At 30.6% G+C, this 27,856-nt stretch overlaps 2 protein-coding genes across 2 annotated transcripts in view; one reads left to right on the top strand and one right to left on the bottom strand.

The window, feature by feature from the left end:
• Window positions 1–2,295: 2,295 nt before the first annotated feature.
• Smp_162840 (hypothetical protein) lies at window positions 2,296–3,243 on the top strand (the record flags this gene model as incomplete). The annotated part of the gene is made up of 2 exons (XM_018790964.1): window positions 2,296–2,581; window positions 2,675–3,243. 2 exons carry the CDS (start codon window positions 2,296–2,298, stop codon window positions 3,241–3,243), a joined length of 855 nt encoding a protein of 284 aa, XP_018645816.1.
• A 20,033-nt stretch (window positions 3,244–23,276) lies between these two features.
• Smp_075390 (hypothetical protein) overlaps window positions 23,277–27,856 on the bottom strand; it is a gene marked incomplete at both ends in the record, with an annotated part of 6,333 nt that continues 1,753 nt past the window's right edge. The window contains one exon of the mRNA XM_018790963.1: window positions 23,277–23,303. Coding sequence (XP_018645815.1) covers window positions 23,277–23,303 — 27 coding nt within the window. The remainder of the gene's footprint in view (window positions 23,304–27,856) is intronic.

Here is a 27,856-nt window from a genome sequence, read left to right as displayed (position 1 = left end):
CAGCTCAAAAAGTAACAAAATTATCTACCTACAAAGTTTAGTCAGATGAGCGAAGAAACAATGTGGCATACTTACAGTACGGAGTGATAAAGAAAGGCTATTCAAACAACTTCATTAAAAAAACATAAATCAAACTCATCAACCATAAGGCGATCAAGACTGAAAACCAATAAACTGATCATTATAACATATATAAAGAACACATCGGAAATGGGAATACGATTATTGAGGCCGTTTGCAACAGATGTAGAATATAAATAAGCAAATCACTTTAATCAACCCTAACCAAACCTAGAGGTGACATCATAAAATGACCATAACATCACTAACAAAATAAAGTATTCCCAATGCTAGAAATATTACACATTGGACTACGTAGGCAACCTCTTCATCTTCATCTGCATGAGCACTACCATAATATTATTTTCAATTGGAAAGTTGTGGGCACACGTCCGATCGAGCCCACATAGCTTTATCTAGCTTCTGGACAAGCCAACTTATCCATTCTCCTCAAGCTACATTTTCATCCCGTCAATTATTTGCTTATCAAGTTTTACTTTATTTATGTAAGCATATTGTTGTGCATTTCTTACCTTACTCATCACACGTCTGTAACTTCATTCATTAACCATTATGGACGGATCAAAAATGTTGCATATTACAATTCTTTCTTTAAATTGTATTAAATAGTACACTTCCTCATCTTTTCAATGAAAGTCAATGAAGAATATATTTCCAGACATAATAGTTATAATTTAATTATATCACTGGGTTCGAATCCTGTGAGTGGGATCGTGGATGTTCATTGCTGAGAAGTTTCATACTAGAACAAAACGGCTGTCCAATACTTCCAGATTTTTCATTATGGTCTAGCTTAAATTGACTCATGACTTTAATTATTAAAACTACTAAAATCTCCACAAAACATCATTCTGATAATTAATGTCGGTTGAAGTTACACATTAACACCATTGGATGTCAGCTTAGTGACCTATTGGTTAGGCGCTCGCGCGCGAACCCGATAGGTCCTGGCTTCGAATCTCACAAGGCGGGGTCGGGGATGCGCACTGCTGAGGAACCATACAGTAGGACGAAACAGCCTTTCAGGTTTCCCATGGTGGTCTAGCTTCAATTGATTCATGATCTCAACTAAATATATTCTTTATTATATTGTGTTGAATATCTAGAAAAAAAGATACTGACTGATTCATTTGTTATAAACAGAAAACAGTCTACTAACTATTAACTAATTTAATTTTTGATTGAGCCAAATACTTACGCCTGTTACCCCTCGTAGAGAAGCATAGGCCATACACCAGCACTCTCCATCAAACTCTGGCCTGAGCAATCCTTTCCAGTTCTTTCCACTTGTTATTCATCCGCCTGTAGCTCTTCTAGAGTTAATGCCGGTCTCAAGCCTGGGTAAAGTAGTAGGGTCGGGTATGGGGTTAGCGAATCCATCCCGTAGAAAAACTAAATCACTAAAAAAACGCTAACCAGAAAAAAATTTTAAACCAAATAACCAAAATGAATAAAACAATTTGATATTTATTTTTATCAAAGTGAAATTATATTTAACCGATAAGAATATCATCTCCATTTGATAATACACTTCACCATAAGCGTGAACACTTTTCTTTATTGATTATGATCTATTTATTCGAAAAAGATACAACCAAAAAAAAAACACAAAAAAACGAGAAAAAAACAAAAAAAGGGTGTTAAAAAATCTAGGATGTTCTAAATTATGTAAAACTTTATAATTTTCAAATAAATGTATCAAATTTCATTGCATTGAACTCATTTTAATACCATTGCATAATGATTACCAAAAAAAGATCTATGATATGTTGTCTTTTTTTCTCTTTTGAAAAGATCTTCTATATGTGCAATATATTCTCAGTTTTAAATTTGTTTAAAAAAAAATTGAACAATTTAATGAAGATTGAACAATAGAACAAACAATCGGTCTTTCAATGTTTGTTTTATTTTTTTTTGGTTTTGTTTTAATTTTCATTGAAATATGTGTGCACAATTTGAATGTATCGAATATAGAATAAGAATCCAATCAAATTTTTTAAATAAACTATTTTGTTGGACATTACTACAATTTTATTGTCCCATAATACCAAAAAAAAATAATACAAATTCACAATAGACATATGGACTAACGTATATCATTTTAATTAATTCTATCACTTTAATTATATACAGATAGAATTAAGCAAGTTTTTAAATTGTTCAAATTGTCAATTGAAACATTTAAAACAAAATTAACAGAGGTATTCATCTAATATGTCAGATATTCGTAGTAAAAGTCTTAGTCTACCTCATATTTATGAACATGGTGGATTTAGTACTTATTCTTTAAATCAATTAAAATTAGATAAAAAAACAAAACAATCTGTTTATTATATGTGTCATGTTTGTATATTAAAACGTAAAGAAGTAAATTTAAATGATGAATTAACACAAGATAAAGCAGAATATCTCATTGAAAGTAGTTTGAAAAAACGTTTAGCACATTGTAATTTATATTGTTTACAAGATCAAATACGTTTTGAAAAGTCGAAACAATGTGGTACAAATCCACCAAGAAGATTTATATTATATAAACATATTAAATTTATATATATTTCTGAAAGTAAACCATATACTTTTATATTATGTACAGAATTTGATAAAGCCAAGTGTCGAATCTATGAAGTTTATAAATGTAAATTATCACAAGATGCTAAAATGCTTTATGTATTATTACAGAAAGCTTTAAAAGATAAAGAATTTTTATTAAGAGAAGAATTAAAACATCCAAAAGTATCTATTGGATTACAATGTTGTCTAATTTATGGGACAACTATGAATACTGCTTCTAATATCAATAATTCTATATATGAAGGTAATATCCATTACAACAACAATATTAAAAAACAATCATTTATGCCAGTTAGTAGATCATTGTCTAGAACTAAACTTACTGGTGTTACTTCAAATATTTATGAAGAACATTCTAATGAATTGATTCAAAAACAACCTATCATTTCAACTTCACCATCTAGATATTCTAATCATTCAATAGAATTATTACAGAAATTGAATAGTTCCTACAATCCAGATGGTGAATATAATAATAATAATAATGCCTGGCATAAATCTTTAATATTATTACAGACAGATTTTATAAGAGGTCCTCGAATAAATGACATTGGTCCTATTTACATGTTTGTAGCAAGACAACTTAAATAACCTTTAATAATTGAACTATAATTAAAGTGAATAGAATATATTCATTGAACTTGATTCTTCAAACAAACTTGTCTTTTTAAACTCTTCTGAATAAGGACCCATACTTTCATAAACTTCGGTATGTTATAGTTACATTTACATAACTAATTACATTACTCTTTAGTAGCTACATATTATTTATCAATGTTTATTACATATGTTATTGAGTTAATTAATTGTTTTAATTTTCTAATGTTAGCTATTCATTCATTTCCTTCTTTTTGGAACACTTCAAATATACATTCAACTAAATCAATTTACTTTAATGGTTAAAAAGTATTACCTATTGTACTAAGCAAATCTTATGTAGACTAGTAATCTGTTCAAGTAACTGATTGTAGTTGTATTTGATCTATATAACTTTATTTGTCAATACTTTCAATCGTTATGGAGTTGAAAGGAAATCTGTTATTTTAATTTTCTTTTAAAAAATAGTAAAATGCATTTTTTTCTCTATAAATTTTTGATTTACCACATTTTATTAAATGGATCTATTGGTTAGAGTTAATAACTGAAATTACAATAAACTACATGATAATTACATTTTCTTTGTTCTATTCTGTTTGACATTTAGGATGTTCATTGCCAATGAATCTTTAAGTAGTATGAAACAATAGATTACTTACTTGCTTACTTACTTATGCCTGTTACTCCCAGTGGAGCATAGGCCGCCGACCAGCATTCTCAAACCCACTCTGTCCTCGGCCTTCCTTTCTAGTTGTATCCAACTGCTCTTCCTTCTTCTCATGTCTGTCTCTATTTCTCGGCGTAATGTGTTCTTTGGTCTTCCTCTTCTCCTTTGGCTTTCAGGATTCCATGTGAGGGCTTGTCCTGTGACGCAGTTGGATGATTTCCTCAATGTATGTCCTAATCACTCCCAGTGCTTCTTCCTGATTTCCTCCTCCACTGAAATCTGGTTTGTTGTCTCCCACAGTAGGTTGTTGCTGATGGTGTCTGGCCAATGGATCCGAAGTATCTTGCGTAGACAACTGTTAATAAACACCTGTATCTTCTGGATGATGGCTTTCGTAGTTCTCCACGTCTCCGCCCCATACAGTAGAACTGTTTTGATATTTGTATTAAAAATTCTAATTTTGGCGTTGATTGACAAACACTTGTTTTGTGTTCAAGATGTTCTTCAATTCTAGATATGCTAATTTTGCTTTGCCGATCCTCGCCGTCACATCTGCATCAGATGCACTGTGTTCATCGATGATGCTTCCCAGATATGTAAAGGTTTTCACATCCTCCAAAGGTTCTCCGTAAAGTGTAATTCGACTAGGAAACACTAGATTAATAGTGCTTAATGTTTTCTGTAGGATTCAAGTAAACTTTATCTATACATATTATGTTAGAATCATAAGCTATATAGTGACTAGCTTCGTGACAGGTTCTAACAATTTTGATGAGTTTTCATGAGTAGTAAAGATAAGTGATGTCTAGAATGAGAAATATATAATTAACGAAATGAGAATAATCATTAGCTATGTCATAAACTTGCTGAATTCGGAGAATATTTACAGCTAAATTCTGTATGAGCATTTTACATGTTTCATACTGCTCAAAGCAGTTAATTACTAGTATCACAGTTCATACATTGCAAAATTTTCAATGGAGGCGCTTATTCAATGGCTTTGTATTTATCTAAGTGATTGTTGGAATGTTTGTGGAAATGAAACAGTTTGAGATCAAAATAAGTACTGAAGTTGGTTTCAAGTAAAAATCAAGCATAAAATAAAATACTGTTTGAACTATTGTTTTATGAAAATGAGTTTACTTGATGATAGAGTTGGTCATAGGTTAAAATAGTCGACAATGAATTCTTAATAACCAGATCTGTTTCGTTTTAACTGAGAACTCTGGCGTAGTATGAATCCTCAGTATTACATATGTTTGAGCACAGGACTTTTAAGGAACAAGGTAAATACTGTTATTGAAGATTAGTGGTTGACAATTCAACTTCAATGTTTCTGTCTGTGATGAAAAAGTTATTGAAAGTAATCAAATATTTATGCATAAGGAAATTTCATTATTAATTGAGAGTGTTGTTCAAATAAGAAGTCATACAATAAGGAAGAAATTTTTGTCGTTGATTTGTAAACTGAGGAAACACAAAATAAGAAAACCACTTTTAGATAAATCAGTTTTATTGGAATTAATACACAGTAAGTCACTAAGTTAAAATAATGATGGGTTTTAAAATGTCATCTTCAAAATTCTTTGAATCTTGTTTCTATGATGTAAAACCCATGCTCCAGGAAAGCACAGCTAATCGCTTTGTATATACTGATCAGAGTTTGGGAGCTCGAAAGAAGTGCTATGGTGAAAAATTACTCGACGAGGCAATGGTAATGCATTTTATTAATAATTAAATGTATTAGGCTGTAAACTACGATATTAGATAAATACATTCATAGATAAGATCATTTGAAAATCATTTCATTAAATTGAGATCCTCAAGTTGTATAAAATTTTTGATTGAATGATATTAGCAAGATTTTAAATGAGCAGCTACGTTGGCACTTTGATTGATTACTATCTTACTAAGCTAAGATGCAAGATAAATGCTCAAAATAAAGAATGAAAATTTATACAGATTGCTACTTGCATATATATATATATGAGTAATTCGATATTGATATGTTCTATCTAACAAGCCTAGGAAAAGCTTTACAGTAAATAGCCGTTTTGTTCCAGTTTTGAAACTTATCAACAACAGGTATTCACAACAACTACAGATACATTTGGAAATTCTTTTTTATTGATTTTCCAGCTGAAATAAACGGACAATAAAGATTATTCTCAATTTTAACGAAAATCCACTTAGCTTCATACTTTATGTATATTGGTTAAGGTAAAAAAAAAGAGAAATATACTCTAGATTAAGTTTAAAAACACGAAGTTCAGCGAAGGGATCTCTTTTCAACGAATTTATTATCAAGCTGTACAATCGTATATATATATGAAAATGTTTTGTTAAAGTACTAATTCCGTGAGGAAATGTGAACACTAATAACCAAGATTATGCTTTCCGTTAATTCATTCGAAGAACTCGAGTTCCTCAAGAAAACTTTGATGAAAAATGGCTACCCAGACCGATTCATAGAGAAGAATATGAATAGAAGTAGCGTCAATAGGAATCCTAGTTATTCAGTCCCAAAGAGAAGCCTTTATATAAGTCTGGAATCTAAAGGTGATCGAACATCAGACATAATTAAAAATCGTTTAACAACAACGATTAAAAGGACATTTAACGCTGCTAAACTACGAATAACCTTCACTAGTAAGAACTTATTTTCTGTATCCTTAAAAGATAAGCTTTAGTGGTCATTATAATACAAATATTCAACTGGCTGCTGAACTAAATGATCAGTATACAATTTTTCATCAATAACTAGAAAGCATTATTTCTAATTGTCTTGATTTATTACAAGAAATTTGAAAAAGCACATGCAACCGTAAAGAAGTATGATTTTTTTTATTATAATAAAGAATTGAAAGTAAATATGAGGTCGAAGATTAGAAATAGCCTGTATTACCGTCTTGAAGTGCATTATCCAAGAAATCATATATCCATTCATAACTCTATTGTTAAAGAGATTATTCTGCATGAAGTGGCCGGTAATATTGAAGATTATGTTAAAAATGGACAGTCAGATTTAAACGTAGTGACTAATAAGTAGGTTTAAAAATATAAAAAAATCATTGTGACTTGTTAGACTTAACTAAACATTTCATCATTGAAGTGATTTTTGAAACATTTTAACGACACCAAGATACAATAACATAAAATGGCGTTGTATATGAAATTAGTTTACTTTCTACCTGTAAGGCAGTGAGTGAAATCTACTGTTCTGTTTTTCGTTGTTGTTGGAGAAAACGTTTATTTACCTAATGTTTATAATTAATGTGGTACTATGAAAATACGTCTGGACTAGGATTCCTCGCATTAATTTTGAAGTTCTATCTATAAGCCTATTGAGTTTAGAATATCAGTGAAATACTTGAATGATATTTTATTCGAACAGGATAACATTATTAAATAACAGATTTACAAAGTTGTCTGTTTGAATAAATCTTAATAAATGTCTTACAGAAATTCTTTCAAAACTTGATAATAAATAATCTGATTAGTTTTCTACGGGATGGGGTCGCTAACCCCATACCCAACCTTCCTCGTTTATCCGGGTCTATGACTGGCGGTAGCCCCTGGAGGGGCAAAAGGCGGAGTTTGATAATAAATAGTTTTGCTAATACGTAACAAAATAAAATAACCATTTTTTTCTTAATTGTCAAACAACTTTCTTATAGATTTAATATAAATCATAAGATTTATATTCAATTGAAGTGTTAAAAAAACATTACATTTACATACATTTGTATTACCAATAAGTACTTAACAAATACCATTATTACAATGAATTGTATAGTATAGAATAACTCAATAAAACACTTGATCATATGATTATTTTTTCCAATGAAAATCAATTTTCTTAAAAAAAATGACACAAATTAATGATTTTTAAAAAAAACACAATTTGATACCACATAGTAACAAGCATAGTTTTCTTCTCTGTTTTTTCTTTCTTGTTATAAACCATAATGAAATTAATATTTTTAAAAAAAAAAGTAATTAAAACGACTTCGATTGATGAATATGATGATAAGTTATGATTATTTTTTTCTTTTATCGTTAGTTTAAAATATAGTTCTGTAACAAAAGAAAAACAACAAAAAAACAATGGTAATTATTCATATTTATTTGCTTAGTGATTAATGATTTCCCTGGTTACATTATAATGAAGAATAAAACTTATATTTTAATTCATTGATGACTTAATTTTATTCCATCATGTGTATAAATCAATTAAGAGAAATATGCTTAGAACATGAATACTTATAACATTCATGTATATGTATATAGTGATTAATGATAGATAGAAAATCAATTACGTTATTTCTTTTATCGATTTATATTATGTTTAGGTATAGTAAATACTATGTGAAATATGTTAAAGTATTACAATGGATAAATAATAATGAAGAGAAAAATTTAGTAAACAATTTATAAAACTGAAAAACTGTTTTTTTTTATTTTTACAATATTGATCAATATATGATAACTTATAAATACCTTTAGCCAATGTAGCAATCTATTCATCAAATTCATTTTCAATAGGTTCCAGTAAATATATGATGAAAGTTATGTGATGTTGAGTAAATGAAAATTTTTTTATAGAATTAAATAGTTTCGAATATTTACAACTATACTGTTCAACTGTATTTACATACGTCGATTGGCGGCCTGTTTAAACATTTGGGCTTCCTGTTCCTGTACCCAGTGAATAAATTGAGATATTCCATGAATTTAAACCAAGTCTTTTTGTGAAACCATGTATAACCGCTTTCCCTTGCAGCGATAAGTCATGCCCGACACGGTTGACCTCTACTGGTCATGGCTTCTCAACAATACTCTGAAAATTCACTCTCGAAGCCAATCACTAGTGAGCGTATGATAACTACCCACAACTCTCTATCGATGACAAGGAATTAATTTGTACAATAAAATGATTCGACACTAAATTGATACACAATCAATCAATGCAATTGGGTATGAATGGAAAGTTAATGAATAAACTAACCTTAAATCGATGTGTGGATTTTATAATTGATTTCTTTCAGATTCTCGTATGTAGAGATTCAGTGTACTCGATAAATCAATATCAAGTAACGTGGAGCATGAAGGAATAGTGACTCATTTAAATAAAACAGAATTATTCTTGCTTTGTCGAACTGTTACTAGCAACAGAATCCATTCTATCCTGCGTTCATCACCTCTTTATAATTACAGTCCAGTCTTGATGGTCAAATTAAAACTTGAACCTAGTACCTATCGTTTCAAATGTCATCATGTTATCCAGTAAGCAAATGAATTTGATTAGTCACTCATATTTTCAACGAGTATGACAATTAAATTTAATTGTGGGAATAGTTGGCGGCCTGTTTAAACATCTGGGCTACCTGTTCCTGTCATCTAGATATTTCCAAAAGTTATCTAATGTTGTTTGTTTTAATACATCATCATGGCTATTAATCGCACAACCTATTCAGGTGCGTTTCTGAAAAGTGTAAAACCTTTCGCTATAAATGTTACAGAAGGCCTAATCAGAGATATAGTGGTTGCTGGCAATATGCTGTGAGAAGAATGTACATAATTCAGATGTCGATTGACTTCACTGTTAACTTCTAACTAGCGATCACTCAATATTCATCGTCAGGAAGGACGAAGAAGTAAGAAACGGAAACTTGTTGAAGTACTTTGTGCTGAGAATTCTATATTGTACCAAAAATATAATATTGAATAAAGCTAATAAATAATAATAATAATAATCTTTGATGTTTTAATCTAGACCTTCACTGCTATACTAACGGATATCTTTAATGATTCTGAAAAAAGTGATAGACATAGTGGATTATTTCATCAAGTTAATTGATTGAATAATTACACTAAGCTATTTATCAGGTAAACAACTGATTGATAAATTTCATATTACTTTGTGAATAGTTTTTTTGTAGAAAACTGATTTTCACATGAGTTATGTATAAAAAATTGATTCGAAGTATTTTTTTATCAATATGTGAAAGTTTTTTTCATAGTAACAACAAACCCATGATATGATAGTCAGATTCAATGTTACTAGATTTGACAGTAGTTATACGTGGTTTTTCTATAAAGCAAGAACACCGTACATCTCGTTCGGTAGGAAATTTATTAAATTTCATAAGTAATAAATCTTCCATATTTGCATTAGTCTTATACTTATTATTTCTCATGAATGCAATTATTTAGAAAACATTATTATTCTTGTAATTAATTAGACATGAAATAAACTCAACTTCGCTTCGTAATTTTGGCAGTCTACTTAGTGACTAATCGAAATGAAGCGGAAATTACCATTTCCTCTATCTTTGTAAGCAATGGTGATCGGATTGCATCATTCTATTCTTTATATATATATATATATCGGAAACTATGGTTAGTTTTTTAGCTAAAATAAATGTTGGTGCCGCCTTGAATTTTTTAACTGTCCACAAGTTTGTTCCTAACTGTTATTTATAATATTATAGAGTGCAATGAAAGAAAGCGATCTTCGGTTTGTTATTTTCTTTAGTATTATAGATAACTCTATCCCATCAACAAGTCAAAATAATACTGAATGTCCAGTTGTTGTGGATACCAGTGATGTTTACGAAAGGATTATGAGACCTAAAAACTTAACAACCTGGGACCAATTCAAAGATGCTTTGGTCTATTGCAGGAGCTTTGCTATTGATCATACACCATATAACATTATTAGATGACTGGGACGTATTACGTTGTGAGTGAAAGCGAGCTGAACATTGAATAGCCGGAAATCTGATACTAGTATGTAGTAATGTCTGTTGTCTTGGCCATTAAATGTAGCCGGAGCTCCATGGTCAGAGAGTGAAAGGTTAAATAACTGTTATTATACTTTATAGATCAAAAATTACCGGTTACAAAGCCATGTTTCGTTTGCGGTATGATCTCACCCGTTACGTAATATCTTCATCAAAGATGATCCATAACCATCCTTTCGATGAAACGTATCTGACAAATGATGGGTAATCCAGGTGATTAAATGACGATCAGTTACAAGTTCTTATACCGATGAGAAAAGGTGTGAGTGATCCTGAGCGGATTGTTAAATATGTTGAAGATAATTTTGGAAAGACCATTACCTTTCACTATGTCAATAATTTGAAACAAAGTTGTCAAACGTACGTTTTTCCTATAGATCCGTGCTTTTCTAAGTTGAGGTAGTTTTAGTTATGTGCTTTCGAACTTACTTAGTGGTACGAATGTTTTTCTATGCTATAGTGAGGATGTTAACAGAGCGAGGAGAATAGTATTTAGTACTGAGGAACGAATTGAAATATATGAACATTTCCCTAAAGTAATTTGCCTTGATTTGACATACAATAGTAACAGAGGAAAGTAAGTGAAAGTGCTCTGTTTTTCAAATGTCTTTAGTTATAGACTCTTTCAGTGCAGAACCCCGTTTATCTTTACCCAGATGAAGGAAGAAAAGAAGAAACATGTGGTGTGGATCATGTTCAATTCAAACTATTCATTACGAACACTGGTAATACGGAAACATTTTCAATGGATTGTGTAAAATCCATTGCGTTTGAGCTAGAAATAACTCACCATACAGCCCACATAGTTTATGTTGATTTCAGGTGTGTAGAGCTATGTGTAAAAAGACTCGTCATTCAATATTGAAGCAGTACTTACACTGACTCCCTTGTAAACAGTCAGTGGCAAAGTTTTATCAGATTCAACGCATAACTGGTGTACGTAGTAGACGTATTGCCATGTACTCAGACAGCAGCTGGATGAAGCTGATACGCTACAGTGATATTGATACAACACAAATAACCGCACTGAAAGTTATTATACGCAATTGGAGCAGAAGTTATGTCACAAAGATTTTTTATGTAAATTTATGTGGAAGACATACATATGGAAAGGAAGAAGAAGTGAACGCAAGCCATTGTAGTCACAAACGTGGGTTCATTGAGTCAGATGGCTAAGTGCCTTACTTAGACAAGTTGACTACGTACACCATGTTTGTAGCCCTTAGAGACTATAAAAAGAAATCCATGATGTACATTGATGAAAGCGTGTCATAATTAGTGTTCTTTGTAGACGGTAGTTACTGACCTATAGTGGATATAAACGACGGTAATTGCACATGCCGTGTATTCTAAATATGCCGGATTCCATGCAGACACCTTCCGGTGTTCAAGTTTACAGGTACGTTTATGTTCATCTTCTTTTAATGAAATTGTTTATTTAGTTTCGATGCGCTTCAGGAGATGGACTTAAGCTACCGGGGGAGATTTAGATTAAAATATTCCGGCTATACCGCCTTGAAAAGAAATAGACTGTATCGTCCTCTCCATAATAAGGTCCTCACAATCACCGCACATTTAAGATTGACGACTGCCGAGGATGGAATAAGAAGGGTCATAAGTCTGATCAATGAGGTGATACGCAATAGGCTCCTGTCTTAAGATATGAAAGTATATCGGTTAAGTGCTTGAATAGTGTGACAGCTTGCAGATCTCAGCTTTTCTATTCGAATTATTTTTTGATGACCTTCTTGAGGTTCGAGTAGTTTGTGCGTGCTGGAAAACCCGATTTTGACAACATTCATTGTAGCAGTATAACTATTTCTCATATAGTAAGTCCATTCATTCTTCCAAAATTGATATTAAAGTCTAACTGAATGCACCTACCAAACTAATATTCCTGTTCTATATTTCAGGTAATCGATGAAGATAAGTCGCGTCACGTGCTGTATATTGCCACTTTACTTCCATTTTTAACTGTTATATGTCTTACTTTCGGAAAATGAAAGCATCATATTATATTCGGTAAACATACATATATTTACTATGAAGACGGTAAGGGGGTTCGTGACATGTTTAACAGGACTAGTCGAATGTTCACCAAGAAGCTAGGAGAGCGCGTAGACCGGTGTTCGGTACTATATAGGGTGCCCTTACGCTACTAGTGTTCCATCAGTGTATTAAAGGCATTGGTCGCATATCATAGGGCATTTGGGTAGACAACTATGAGATTAGACTCAGAGACGATTGGGATATGAATTATGCGTGTCCATACACCAACTACCGTCACGAGCCATGATGGCTGGAATAGGTTGTAAGAAGGCTAGGAGCGCAACGATCCGTTTCCATTGGTAATGTATACACGGATCAAGGTCTGTAAGTTCTTCACGAAAATCACAAAAATGTGTACAGTATTACTTTAAATTGTTGCCTAATACATGTGAACTAGATGCTAAGGGACTCGTATTCAATGGATTTCTTAAGACAGTTAACTTGATAAATCAAAATGACATCCGATTTACAAATTTACTCGGGACCAATGGAATATCGAACAAACATTTACACCAGGCATGTTACTCAAAGTAGTTAAATATAGATAATTAAGCCTATAAACCCAAGAAAAACAAAGTACAGGCCAGTAAGACTAGCCTAACGGAGAACAAACAATATTATTTACAGACTGAAGACGACAGTCGTTTACCAATCAAAACATAGTTTACAGCACAACAGAACTTTCTTCAGTAAAATTATTCATTGACGGTCTGCTTAAAAAGTAACTACTTTTTATTCAGCTGCCTATGACTTAGGATATCATTCTGGTATCCAAGTCAATCAATCAATCCATTTGGGATAGCACCACTCTTCATGCTGAAAAGCAGCACTCGTCTTTTACATTTTTACCACTAATTTATTTCATTTTGGAAGAGGATAAAAGAAGAATTCAAACAATGACTATCGTGTAATGCAGGAAGACACGCGACATACTATCTAGGCTTGTTCATTATCTGTTGATGATACGTATACAGAAAACAAAAACGGGATAATAAGCAACAATATGCCATAAAATCATATTAGGTTGTTAACAAAACAGCTTATACAATCATATGCCGCCTATACTGTCTTATAAACGTTGTGCTGAAAGAGATTTAATCATAAAGGCCTAATGGACAACTTTCCTTTGATATGGTCAAAATACCCACTAATCTGTGGCTAATTTTGTTTGCACTGGATTATAGTGTTGTCGAGAAATTGTCATGTCAAGAATTCTAAGTGAGTTTCAGAAAGGAAATTAATATTTATGTAATTGTTACCGATTCTTCATAAACTTTGTATGATTTGAATGTGTTTCAAAATAACCAAAGAAAAGCTTAAGTAAATCATAATACGGTAATTTAGCCTAATTCCTAGATAGATACAACTGACTGGAACCATTACAGCGAACCACTAATTCACAATTTTCTATTTACAGAAAAAAGGAAAATGTATTTTGTAAAATATACCTAAAGAAGATATTTACTTATAATGGCAAACAGATGTTTATGTAGGATTGATGCGAACGTTTAAAATAATAATATATAATCATAAATGTATTACTGATAAATACGACAGCTTTCAAAAATAGATGATCTGAAAAAAAACTATCAAGTTAAGGTTTGCGGAAAATGGCATTCACGAAGCAAAAATCCAAGAGATTGACAATCGTATTCATTCGAAAATATATAGCATGCTGTAATTGTACAATGGTGATGACCTGGACTATTCGGAGTGTTGTTGAAGTCTATGTACTTGTTTGAAAAGATTTAGAGACGATTTATAGAGACAAATGGAACACAATAAAAAAATTTTCTTTTCAATGAAATATTTACCAAACTATAAATATGAATGTACTACTTAAGTAAATGGTTTCGTCGCAAAAGAAGTTTTCTCGCAGAGTTGTTGTTATTTTCATTCACTGACACAATGGGTAATTTTAAGTATTTGAAAACGATGTATAACTTGAAAAATGAATGTACAGAAAAATGAGGTCACTATGATGCCATATTAAGGCCATAAATTATGTAGAAATAGTTGTCAAATAATTCATTCATTCTGAATGGAGTTGAATGGGCGATACGCAGTATTCTTTCTTTCCATTCTGTCTGATTTGGTACAAATATAAATTATGAAACATATCATCAAAAAGCACACAGTTTATGTAAATTAATAGAATCAAAGGCATATTGACTTAATATGTGTTATGACTTTATAAAAAGAAGGCCGTTGCCAATTTGTTGTGAATTTATGTCCGGCCTTTATCACGTGAATTACCCATCAATCTAAATACGACTTATCCAATCTTAGCACTGTGCCAAAACAAGGACGTTCGACCGGTATGAGCAGTCCAGCGTCCTTATTGGTCCTTTATCCGCCTAGCCCTTTCAGTTGAGTCCAGAACACCATTAACAGCTTCTGCTGTGCGAATCATTTTTTTCAAGCATACTCGGTTTATATACCAGACAGACAGACTACATCACACCATAAAATAGAAAATAATATTTGTACAAGATCAAGCCAAATGTGGTTGTGAACGTGGGAAACAGTAATCAATAAACTGAATATAATTTAGGAACAGTAATTCGTATAATAATAATCCATAGGCCGAAATGAAGCTTGTAATAATATGAATATAGATATACACAATCTAATTACTCAATAGTTAAACAATAAGAATATATATAGAATAATAGTTCATTAATAGGTCCCCGAAGTTACCCGTACTTTCATCATCGCTAGGATATAACAATATGAATAAAAATCAAACAACTAGAATTTCAAAACAAATATATATATGTGGAACAAATAACTAATGCTTTTAAAATGTAATTATTTCAGATTGATAGATGATGTATATTATACTTCTGTGTAATGACTTCAGTCAATAACTAGGACAAAATTCATACACTGATTATGAATAACGATTAGTATGTACAACTGACTGAAAATAAAAGATGTTCATCAAGAAAATCAAATTTTGTATCGAAATAGTGGAAGATTGTATTGTCGATTTTGTAGATTGTTCGTAGAACGCATTGACTACTGATCATTTATTTATCATTCTAATTTTTATGCTGGATAATCTATTAAAACTTCTCAAACAGGTGTTTCGATGAATTTTATTAAATGTAGGCGGGAAACGGTGGTTGCCTTTTTGTCATTGACAAAATTTCATTTTCTATCCATACTTCAATTATAAAAAATATGTATCATCTAGTTATTTATCACAATTGATAAAACCTTTTGAGTAGGATAATTCAGTGAGCTGTACCATACTTGCAGTATAAATCCATTTATTAATCTTCCCAACTCATTGGTAAATCAGCATAGAATTTATTCCAGTCATGATTCTGATTTGTTTTGTTACAGGTAAGAATGCACTTTACTAAGCTGTACCTATAAAATAGAGTCGACGTTGTTAACTGTACAGAAAAGTAGAACATCATTTTCTTAATATTCGTTCTTTAGCTGATTTAAATAAACCACAGTAGGCTGATATAAAACAATTTGATGTTAGGTATTCGCTTCAATGTTTTGCATTTTTGTTCAGACAGTGAATGAACCTCACAGATACTTTGAGATCAGAAGCGAACTGATTTTAGACTATGTTACACTGGTTGATAAAGCTGTTTCTATTTAGTTAGAGGATATTTTAAAGGTAAACGTTTCAGCTTCCAGTTATTTTCTCTAAAGCCAAAATCTGTGTACAGGGTATTCTTTCACCAGAGAATTGGAAACTGTTTACAACTTCAAGATTAGAAGGAATGATTTGAACCTTTATATATTGTATGTAGGCAGTGTCATTACTTCTGTGTCTGTCACTTATCGTAACTCTTTCCAGGACATAAAACCTAATTAGTATTTGTTTAAATGACATAAATATAGTCAGAGTAATTTATGGTAGTTGAATCAAGTACATTGAGGTCAAGTGAATATGATGTCTAGAGTTCTTTCAAAACCCATCAGATGTCTTACTAATTTCTATTAAGTATTAAGTTAGATAAGAAAGGTACTTTAAAATATAAGAGGAAAACAATCTCTATATTTTATGTTCAAATGAAATAGATAATATTTTGAGATAGTTAGAATCTCAAAATTATGTAAGTTTATTTTAGATTTTTGGCATTTAAATACGTTTAAAAGAACATCATATATTACTTAAAATGTGGTTTTAGTTTGTTAAACGTATAAAAAAATACTGATCGATATTACTCAGTTACTGTCATTAAAAAGTTAAACCTATACGTTTGCCAAAGCAAATAGTATGTTTGCAATACTGCTTGTTAAGTCCTACACTGAGAACTTAGATAAAATAGAGTGTAAATAAACAATATGTCATATATATAAGTGATCTATCTTGAATGAGAAACAAACCATTTTATAGGCAAAAATGCCAAGGTTGAACTTGATGGTTCCAAATAAATTGAGCATTGTGTAGAGAATTATTGAAAAATATCTTTCTTGTTATATCGCAATGAGTAGAAAAAAATGTATTTTTGACACTTCGCGACTTAACCTAAGCTACTAATCTGACGAAGTGGCCTACATTAAGTTACGAAACGTCAGTGATACAATTGTTCTACTCATTTGGATATAACAAAAATATATTTATCATTTAACCATTTTATGTAAATATATATTGTTAAGATCCGAAAGAAATGAGTTACACCATAACCTTAACCTAGACCTGTAAAGAAGAAGTAAAAGTGGTAATAATATAGTTAATATTTAATGTGATCGGTAAAGAAAATACGCTTGTATATGTGAGCGGTAGTTTTGATGGTATAACAGTTTGGAGATTTAATTAATGAATAAATAATAGTCGTCATGGATCGACATCAGTTAGTATGCCAGCAAAGGTACCCAATTAAGGTAGTATTTTTATGAACATCACTGATGTTCAGGTAATAAAGTAAACGCTAAACGAATAATCCTAAAAGAAATACCGATAATTACAGAGAAGAAAAAAGTGGATTTTTCTAAGTTGTACAGTTTGCAGCATCAACGGTGAAATTTATTGACATATTCAATATATATCGATGATGTGGTAAAGCTAATATTGTTAACATAACAGGGTGTAAAATATTAATATCGACATACTACTGGTTGCTAACTAGTACTATAGTTCTGAAGGATGGAAATAAATCATTATTTCCCGGTAGAAATGCAGTAAACATGTATATAATCTTCTGTTTTGAGGTAAAATAGGTGATATTCTGAGTTTATTTTGTAATAAATTATATTTTACCTGTCAACTACTCGGATTCATATGTTTCTGCATACTTTTCACTTAATCGGTAGTGCACAGAGTAGTAGTAATCTTCTTATACATAATGTCTGCAAGTAACTAAGAGAATAAAACTGATAATGAAGATCAGTTTTCACTGACGTCCTGTGAACATAATGTCTTAAAAGTCAGTGAAGTTTTGACCAATTACTCAAAAATTAAATAATGAAAAGAAGTAATTACTACAAATATATATTTATATATATCCTTGAAAGAATTCAATTGACAGTGTACCTGAATGTTTATTCAGGCTGCTTAACTCGTTTCTACGATTAATGAAATTATAGTTAATAATACAGAATAGGACAAATTTTAATCAAATTTACAACTATTTACTACTACTGTCGACAATAAGATCAAACTGGTTGTTATTGTTATTAATAGTCGTTCGTAAACAAAGATAGTGAATAATTGTAGTAAGTTATACTTAAGGAGTGAAACTGATCTAAAATTTAACTCTTGAGTTATCATTACTATTATTTCATTTTTGTATTAGTTGTTTGAATCTTCCCATTGATGTTTAGAACTGTCATTGATCAGTCTCTTATTGGCATATGCACATCTTATGAAGATCACCTCGGTATCGCCACAAGTCACAATTAATATAAAGAGATATGGATATGCAGGTACATGCAGCTAATGAGTCCCTAATAGGACGAGACACATTTCCTGGATTTCACCACTAGTCACCATCCATCTCTGCTCGTATAATAATAATTATTATTATTACTATGAAATAGGCATAAGCTGTAGCTCATTTAGAGATCTAATCAACATAATAAAAATTTTTTTATTTAAAGTGACTACAAATAAAGTTACTATGGTGAAATTTATGTCTGAAACCAGTGACTCATTAACTATTATTTAAATTTCACATAACACTGATGAACATGTGTGCACATATGACACTGGTGACCTGGTTAAATTACTAATCATGTAATTAAAAATCTACTTATGTTTTCTTTAAAAGATGATTTACACAATTAATGTATAGTTTAAATTTTATAATGTATTCTGTATTTCAATTCAGTAAATCAACTAATACTACTGAAATTGAAAATGAAACTATACTACATAATGACAAATCTACTAATCCAATTGTTTAAATTTTAATTAAATACAATTAAGATAATAGTACAAAACATACCAATTATGATTATGTAAATTTTGTTTAAAATGTATTGGATAGTTACATTTAATGAATTGAATACGTAATTTTTTTTGATTGTTTTACTAAACTGCTATCAATTAATAATGATTACAGTTTTAATTATTCATTTATTAACCCTGGGTATCATTTTGTAAATGGGTATATAAATATAAATATTAGTCATTGTATATGGAAACAATTATGGTCACAAAAGTTTAATTTGATTTTGATTTTTTTTCTAAGCTACTTTCAGTAACAGTCTATTACTGAAATGTACCAATAATCTGTTAACAGTTTATAGGTATCAATGCCAAGATTGGATTTGATATTTAAAAATTATAGTTGAAATCATCAGTCATTTGAAGATACACCACCATGGAAAACCTGAAAGCACTGGACGGCCGTTTCAACCTATTGTGGGATTCCTCAGCAGTGCGCATCTACGATCCCACCCCGCAAGATTTGAACCCCGGGACCTACCAGTCTCGCACCAGAGCACTTAACCGATAGATGCGCATTGCTGAGGAGTCCCATAACAGCACGAAACGGCCACTTAATGTAAGTCACTTCTTCAAAGTAAGTAAATAACCGAGTTAAATTAACAAAAGTTTAAATAGTACAAAGGAGACAATTTGTTTTTATTGATTTGTAAAATTGGAAAAAAATTAGTAGTATAATGAATATTATGAATTTCAACTGATGAGTGATTTATTTACAAAATAGATTTTAGAAAAAATCAATTAAGAATTATACAGTGGTAAAGGACGAAAGGTATACATAAGCAAAGTCATGACGTATAGTCTGTAGTGAAAGGATATTCACGGGATCCATAAGGAAGATTAAAGCTTTTAAAATTTTTTTCCTAACTACATGCACGATACAGTTTAAAGAATTAGGCAAACTTGCTAACTTATACAAACAAAGTCGGTTGATTGTTTTCTCTCTTGCTCAATTTCATTCTAGAATAAATCACATTATTAGTGGTTTACTCAGATGTATGTATTAATCACCACTTACTCCACTTTATGACAATTGTGAACGCAAAATATGTCGGATATTTGGAATCGCTTATAGTGCCATTAACAAACTTAAAAACAGCAATAAGAAGAACATTTACGTGCCTTTAAATGAATATTTTTTTTGTGTTGTAGAGAATTAAAAAGCTTTTATCATATTGGAGAAATGAAAAAATTATTTCTAAAGATCTTATAACTGTCAATAAAAGTCGGCAACATAAAGTAATTTCACTGTAATTACAAACGTCATATCTAATATTTAGTGAGTTACTCTTCTTAGACTCTTTTTGTACTAATATTCTCAACCAAATAATACTCAATATCGCTAAGTCTGTCTCAGCAAGAAAACTGTCATGAATTAAGGCTCACTGTAATCATGCTTTCTTTAATACTGCATGGAAGATTAAAGTATTTTACTTACATAAAGTCTGTGATTTCAAAAGACGATTATCCAGTTAGGTAATTGGTGGAGAACATTTCAATCTTAAAACAGCTTTGGACTTAAATTAAACTCGACCAAAAGACCATTGAAAATCAGGAAAGAATTTATTGAAAGCAATTTTGTCCTAAACTAATGTGTGGTTTTTAGTCTTAAAAGATACCAAAGGTCCAAAACTTAACATTGTCTGAGGTACAAATATGAAGAGAAGGAGGCTAAAATTACAGCTCTTTACTGTTGCCTTGATTCCAACTATTTTCTGGCTGTTGCCACTGCACAACAAAAACGATAGTCGCTTTAAATTATGGATAGGTTACTAGTTAATCAGGAATTTCCAATTATGCGATTTATGAAGAAACGATTCTCAAGTTACTGGTAATGTTTACTTTCACCTGTATGTTTAACAATATGATTTGAACCTTTTATCTAGAAAACTTTTTTCCTGTACAACAGATGCACAACAAAATCACCAAGTTTACTTATTGTTGCCTGAAAAATTCAAGTCCAATATAAATCTCCAAGATTTACCTTTTTAATAAATTAGACAATGATAATAACCTATAACTAACAGGTCAATTGAAAGCTATGTTATGTGGTTAAGCAAAAAAGAAAGTGTACGTAATATATTTCTGAAATTCGGAACAGGCTGTAAAATTGTATAACAACAGTAGTGATCATTACTAAGAGAAATAATATTATTCACTTATTAGCGTTGATTACGTAAAAATAAGTACTGTGGAGTGTCATTTGTAAAGGAGAGTCTTTTTGCATGTCTTGAGAATTGTTTTGAACTGATCATATAATCATGGTAATGGCCAAAACAAGAAAAGAAAACAATGCAAACTTGTAGGAGCTGCTAATATATAAAGCACACATAGGTTATTCTAGCCTCTGGAAGAAACAATCTATTCATTCTTCTCAAGCCACATTTTTACCCTTTAACTTATTCGCTTATTAATCCTGACTATTTTTATATTATCGTATATGTGCTAATTACTTACTCATTATTTGTCTGTAACCTGTTTTTGTTTGACCATAAATACCGATTCACTCTTTCTCTAGAATGACTTGGCTCACTCGCCTTCTCCATTTGCTCGTCATTTCGTTTTGCTTTACACTTCGATCAACGATTGTACGAAATATACGTATTCAAAAATCCATTCTGGCATTTGGCTTATTTAATTCCCTTATTCACTAACGCGAGTTAAGTAGGTGATTATGCACGAAGAACGGCGATATGTATATTTCGATAACAAGCAGCAAGCGATCTACGTGGAGTCAGATACCGGGCCATTAAAAACTGATAAATGTGGATGGAATCTGCGATGGGCTTATTTGTGATTACAAGAAAACTATTTTCAGCTTACTATGAAGCATATTTGTGAAGAGGGAAAAATTTAAAATATAAACTAGGTCAAAAACGATCTAATAGAGTGAATTAAAACATACAAAACAAAGTTATTGTTGAATGGGTAGTAATACTAGTTGATAAAAAAAATAACCTAAATTTAAAATGCAGGAAATTCTCAGAACATAAAGGTTCAGTTGGTGATTGATTTGCTTTCACTGATAGCAACAGATATTAACATCAGTTTGCTCTCAAGACCTTTAATGAGTGACGAGATAAGATAAGAAACAACAGTGTGTAGTCAGAATACAAGCAGATTCTCCATAAAGTTATTAAATTCACTTACAGACACATCGGTAATTTCTGGTTGTAATCACAAAATACTTCATGAAATGATTAAAAGTAATTATCAGATATTCAGGACCCTTATAAACTGAGATGATGGTGGCTAGCAGTCTAATCAAGACGCGCGTTTTTTCCTAGTTGAGACTCGTCTCAAAAAGGATTCATAACCCTTTTTCAGAGTCGTGGTAAGGATTTTTAAAAAGTGATTATTGAACTAAGACATACGAAACAAAATATACACGAATTACTAATACCCTGAGATAGGTATTGCTTAGGATATAGCAACTCACCTACATTCAAGTCCGTTTACGTTTAGTTTTGTCAAGCCCTTCAACTAAGTTAAGTGTCATGGGACAGTAGCAATTTGTATATCCCTGTAATATTATTATCCCTTGATGAATGTGTTTGGTTGATCACGTGATAGCCTACCCGTATATCCCTCTTACAAGTTTAAATGTAAGTTGTTTTTTAAACCGCCCGGTGACTCGTCCACTTTTTTTTAGATGAGCTTGAATTTTGTTAATTCATTCTACTGTTAATTCACATCTGTATTCTTTCGATCGCACTTAATCGCATTCCCATTTCTGATCATATTCGCCTTGTGAGTTTGTAACTTACTGATCTGTGCTGTTCAATATCAAAATGAAGTTGACTGTTTATACCGTTTTCTGAAATCCATACACCATCGAGCTTCATCTAATAACTGTTATCAGGATGAGTGATAAACGAAGCCTTCAGAATTATCTCGTAGATAATCAACTAGAAGGACGTATTTTTCTTATAAAAGGAAGACAAACATTGAAAGTGGATAATTAACATGTTTGATGTGAATACAATTATAAATTTTCAAGGACGGAATTACTAGGTATGGAGGTAGAGAAGTACAAGACTTAATTAGCCCCTTTAAAAAATACAAATCGATAGACAACTGTCTGTAGTTAATGACATAAAGATGAATACCATTCCTAATAATGAAAAGAATTATATATTTTTGTAAATATATAGATAATTATCATCACGATTGTTTCTGGAAAGATACTGTAATCTGATAACTTGAAAGCAGAAGTAAATTCATCTAACGCTAGCTGATATTATATAACTGAAATAACTTCGCACTACTTTTAATAAACCGAGATAATTGTTCCGTAGTTAACATAGTACATTACGGTGCTATAAGCCATAGTTAAAATATACTATACTACTTTACATAATGTTATATGATTGTTTTATATAACTAATTTATTTCATTAAAACATGGGGCTTATTATCTTCACGAACCCTGAAGTCTAAAAATTTAAATCTGCTCACTACTGAATGAAATCACAAACGTAATTACGGAATTCTAGTTCTGGATTCTCATATGTCGCCTAACCTAGGTTACTTCATGACATCAATATAATTTTATTTATTTATAATATACTACTTACTATTATTAAAGTAAACTAATGTTTAGCAACATTATTTAAAAGCTATTCATATGCATTAAATAGCAACGGTTACAGAAATAAAGTTATTCATAGTTACTACAAACAAGAATGTACAAGATTAGTTTGTAAAATATTCAATAAACTTGACTTTTATATTTTGGAATTTAAAATGACCAACTTTATTTTCATACTTGGATACACTAAAACATTGAAGGAAATATAAATAGTTGTTAGTGGTGAGTAATTATCACTAACCAGAGACCTAACTTATTTAAACCCTGTATTTTAGTCTTCTAAGTTTAATATATCAGTTATGTAAATAGAAGGCAAAAGTAAACAGTTGTGTTCATTGAATTAGTCCTAGTTAATTTTACGTAAACGTTTGGGGTGAACATTTCCAAATACTGGTTCTGTTGATTACAATATTTTATTTTACAGGAACAGAGTATTCAATAAATAAGTAGACTAAATTTCTACATTTTTTTTATCTTTAGTGGTGCCTCATTTTAACGCTTTCTAGTTATATTCAATTTCTTTATATTTTATCATGTAGTTCACGATAATCACGGCTTGGAATTTCAGAAAATGGTAGAGTTTGGTTGGGCTGTTATTTTGTTATCTTCAATAAACCCGCTACTCTTGATCCCAAACCCGGATAAATGAGGAGGGTTGGGCATGGGGTTAGCGACCCTATCCCGTAGAAAACTACCTCACTAAAAAAACACTAACCAGGAAATTTTTATCTTCAATACTCAACTTTAACTTCAGAACTAATAAATTTACTCTATGGTTGCCAATGTAAACGATGTACACCATACAGTCATCAAGTGTTACCATATGTAGAACGGGTGTTTTACTTAACAACGTATATGTTATCATGAAAATTTCGTAAAAATATTACATTACTAAGTAGAATATCTACACTATTCATATGTACATTAGTCATAAAGACTATTTGTAACTTTATTTGTATATCAGTTTAAAGACGGTAAAAAAATCAGAATAAGATTCTGAATAAGAAAAGAACATACTAGAACCATCAATTTTTTCTTTAATTGTTAATTTTCTTTATGGTATTGGCCAATTTTTGTAGCGATTAGAGGATTAGGTTACGTTTTAGATAACACAAATAGTAGATATACAATACAGGTTTATCAAATTACATCGGTTAAACTTGTTTTGTTCAGTCATGTGTTTTGTTTGTTTGAATGATTAGGTTGTGTTTTTCATTAAGTGCTTCAGTTAAGTTTCTTAATAATAAAAATATCTTGTTAATTGAATGACGTCAAAGTTTAAACACTTACAACATTTTTTTAAAATCTTCATTTCGTTATGTACTTTATGGAGAAAATGAAATATTGACGATGATTATGAGGTTATGATTACTAGGATACCAATCAGATTAAACTCTCTGTTGAATATTATGACATTGGAATTCAGAAAATTTAAAATTTATCTTCTCTAAAGACTATTATGCTGATAAACGACTTTTTATTTAAGACATTTCAAGGCAAAAATTTCAATTGTTTATTGTTTTAGTTTACTTACACCCATACATAGTGTGCGATGATTCCGCCTAGAAGGAATGTTTAAAACAACAGTCCTTTAATTCCTATAATGAATAAGAGTTTTAACAGAGGACGTAAACAATACAATTATTCTAATCTGAAAACTTGTATAGTATAAATTTAGTTAATATTCACCTAACGTTCCGTCAAGTAGTAGGTTATTACAGAACGAGTTCCCTTAAATCATAAAGGCCTGACAGACCATAAAAACCATATATATATATATATATATATATATATATAGGCCTTTATGCTTTAAAAATGCTCCATGAGTTACATTACTTTTATTGTTATTATTATCTCATACTATACAAGTCTAGAAATAAAATGGACTAGACTCAGAAAACAGTTCTTTTTAAATTTTTAGTTACCAAGGTAAACTTAATCCTTATCACTAAAGGATACTTTGTATATTTGATGTGTTGTGTATTTTACACTAAACATACTGTTACAAGCTAATATAACATATGTGTATACATATATACGTATATATCGATCTCAAACATTTAAATTATTATCGTTATTATTGTTGCTATTAGAGTTTTAAACCAATAAAAATCAATCTCAAACATGGAATATTGAATTTACAATAGTACATTATTATAATATTCTTATTATAAACATGGGTATCTGTACACCAATGCCCCATTTATTCTTTGATACTCATCATCCTTTTTTCACATATACGCACATAGACTGTTGTGTCTTTTTTAAGTAGTAGTAGTAGTAGTAGTAGTAGTAGTAGTAATATGACGTAAGCAATAACAATAGACGACAATCGATTAATAGCATAATTTTAAACGTACTATTGATCAATCTTTTTACGATTGAATGACCATTTTAAAAAATTAAAGTCCTTCTACGCATTTCCTTAGGTTTGCTTAAGACTGACATGATAGCTATCTAGAAGTTTAGTGGGTGTATGTGTGTTTGTGTTAATATAGTCAAGGTGGCTCATAATATCGATCACATTCGATAGTCAAAGTCTAAGAAATTGTGAGCTGATAATAGGAAAATACTCAATATAAAAATTCTTTGTAATGTTTAAGATCATTTATAGTCAAGAATGGTTAGTAAGTTAAAGATTGAATCCGAATGAAGTCAAGAATATAAGGGATTATCTAATGACTATACTTAATAATCCATATTATTAGATTTACTATTATGATGTAGTTATCTAACTTATCAATGGTCATCCATAATTCTGGGATATACCTGTCTTATACCCAGTCGTCAAAGGTATAAGAAAAATAATTTGGATTGTCAGAATGGTGGTTATAAAAAATGTCACATAAATTGAGATACATTATCTTGGTGGCTAACTACTTACCTAATCATACAGAGAATTATATTCGAATTCAAATAATGAAATACTTTACTTTTAAGAGATATACAGAATCCAGTAACTGTTATTTTACTGTCAAATGATTGTTTTAAATAATTCATAAATAACTTTGGAATTAACTTTAAGATTGAAATGTAAAGCATTCACTAGACTGTATAATAATTTGTTTTGTGACTTATTCTCTTGCTAGTCGAAATCATAATAAAGACTTTCCTGGTATATTAAAATAAGTAATCAATAAAGTATCAAATACTAACAGTGTTTTAGATTACAAATAACAATTAGAAACCGTAAATTTGATGTATCGTGTTTAAAAATTTACAACCATTGTGGTTATTGTAAGTAAAGATGGATTGTGAATAGCAGTGAAACCCAGGATGAGCGTCTCGTCTTATTTCGGACTCATCAGCTGGATGTACTTGCATCTCAGAGTTGTTGTTCACTCTGGGACTGGAACTCAGTACCTTTCGCTTCAAACGCCATCGAGTTATCCACTCAGATCTGATCAATTGCAGTCCTAAACATTAATGGGAAGATTCAAACATACAATACCAACTGAATAAGTGAGCTTTGTTGTGTGAATAAAATTTATATTATAGAATGTTGATATAATAATTAAAAAACAATATTTGTCTATCTGATGCTAATATACCTAGAACAGGCTTGTATGGAGAATGCTAGTGAGCGCCCTATGCTTTTCCGTGAGAGGTAGCAAGCTTAAGTATGATGCTAATAACTCTATACTTATTCATAAATCTTTATAGAACAATGTTATAGTTATAGTTAATCCCTTTACCAGTATATACAAATAACTAATGAAATAATATACAATTCACTTTAATTACAAAATGACAAAATGATTCACACAATATACATTACATTTCTGAATAATAAATATGGATGTATGCTAAAAAAAAAGTAGTTCAATTTACATTGAAATGCTACAGTTGTTGATAGGACACTATTCAGTTGATGAAAATCTTACTTATGTTAGTATTTGTGTTGTTTGTTTTTTAATAAGTAGTTCTTGATTTGTACAGTGTACCTTTATTTTATTCAAACAATTATCCATTCTATCACAGAAAAGAACAACATTCAATGTAATTTTGAATAAATTGAGCATTGAGTAGATTGTTATAAATAAGAATAATTTATTTGTAATCCTCCAATGAGTAGAA

This window comes from Schistosoma mansoni, assembly GCF_000237925.1.
Source record: "Schistosoma mansoni, WGS project CABG00000000 data, chromosome W unplaced supercontig 0185, strain Puerto Rico, whole genome shotgun sequence".
Classification (NCBI taxonomy): Eukaryota; Metazoa; Platyhelminthes; class Trematoda; order Strigeidida; family Schistosomatidae; genus Schistosoma; species Schistosoma mansoni.
The sequence above is the reverse complement of the archived record's forward strand: the minus strand, read 5'-3'. Positions and strand labels throughout refer to the sequence as shown.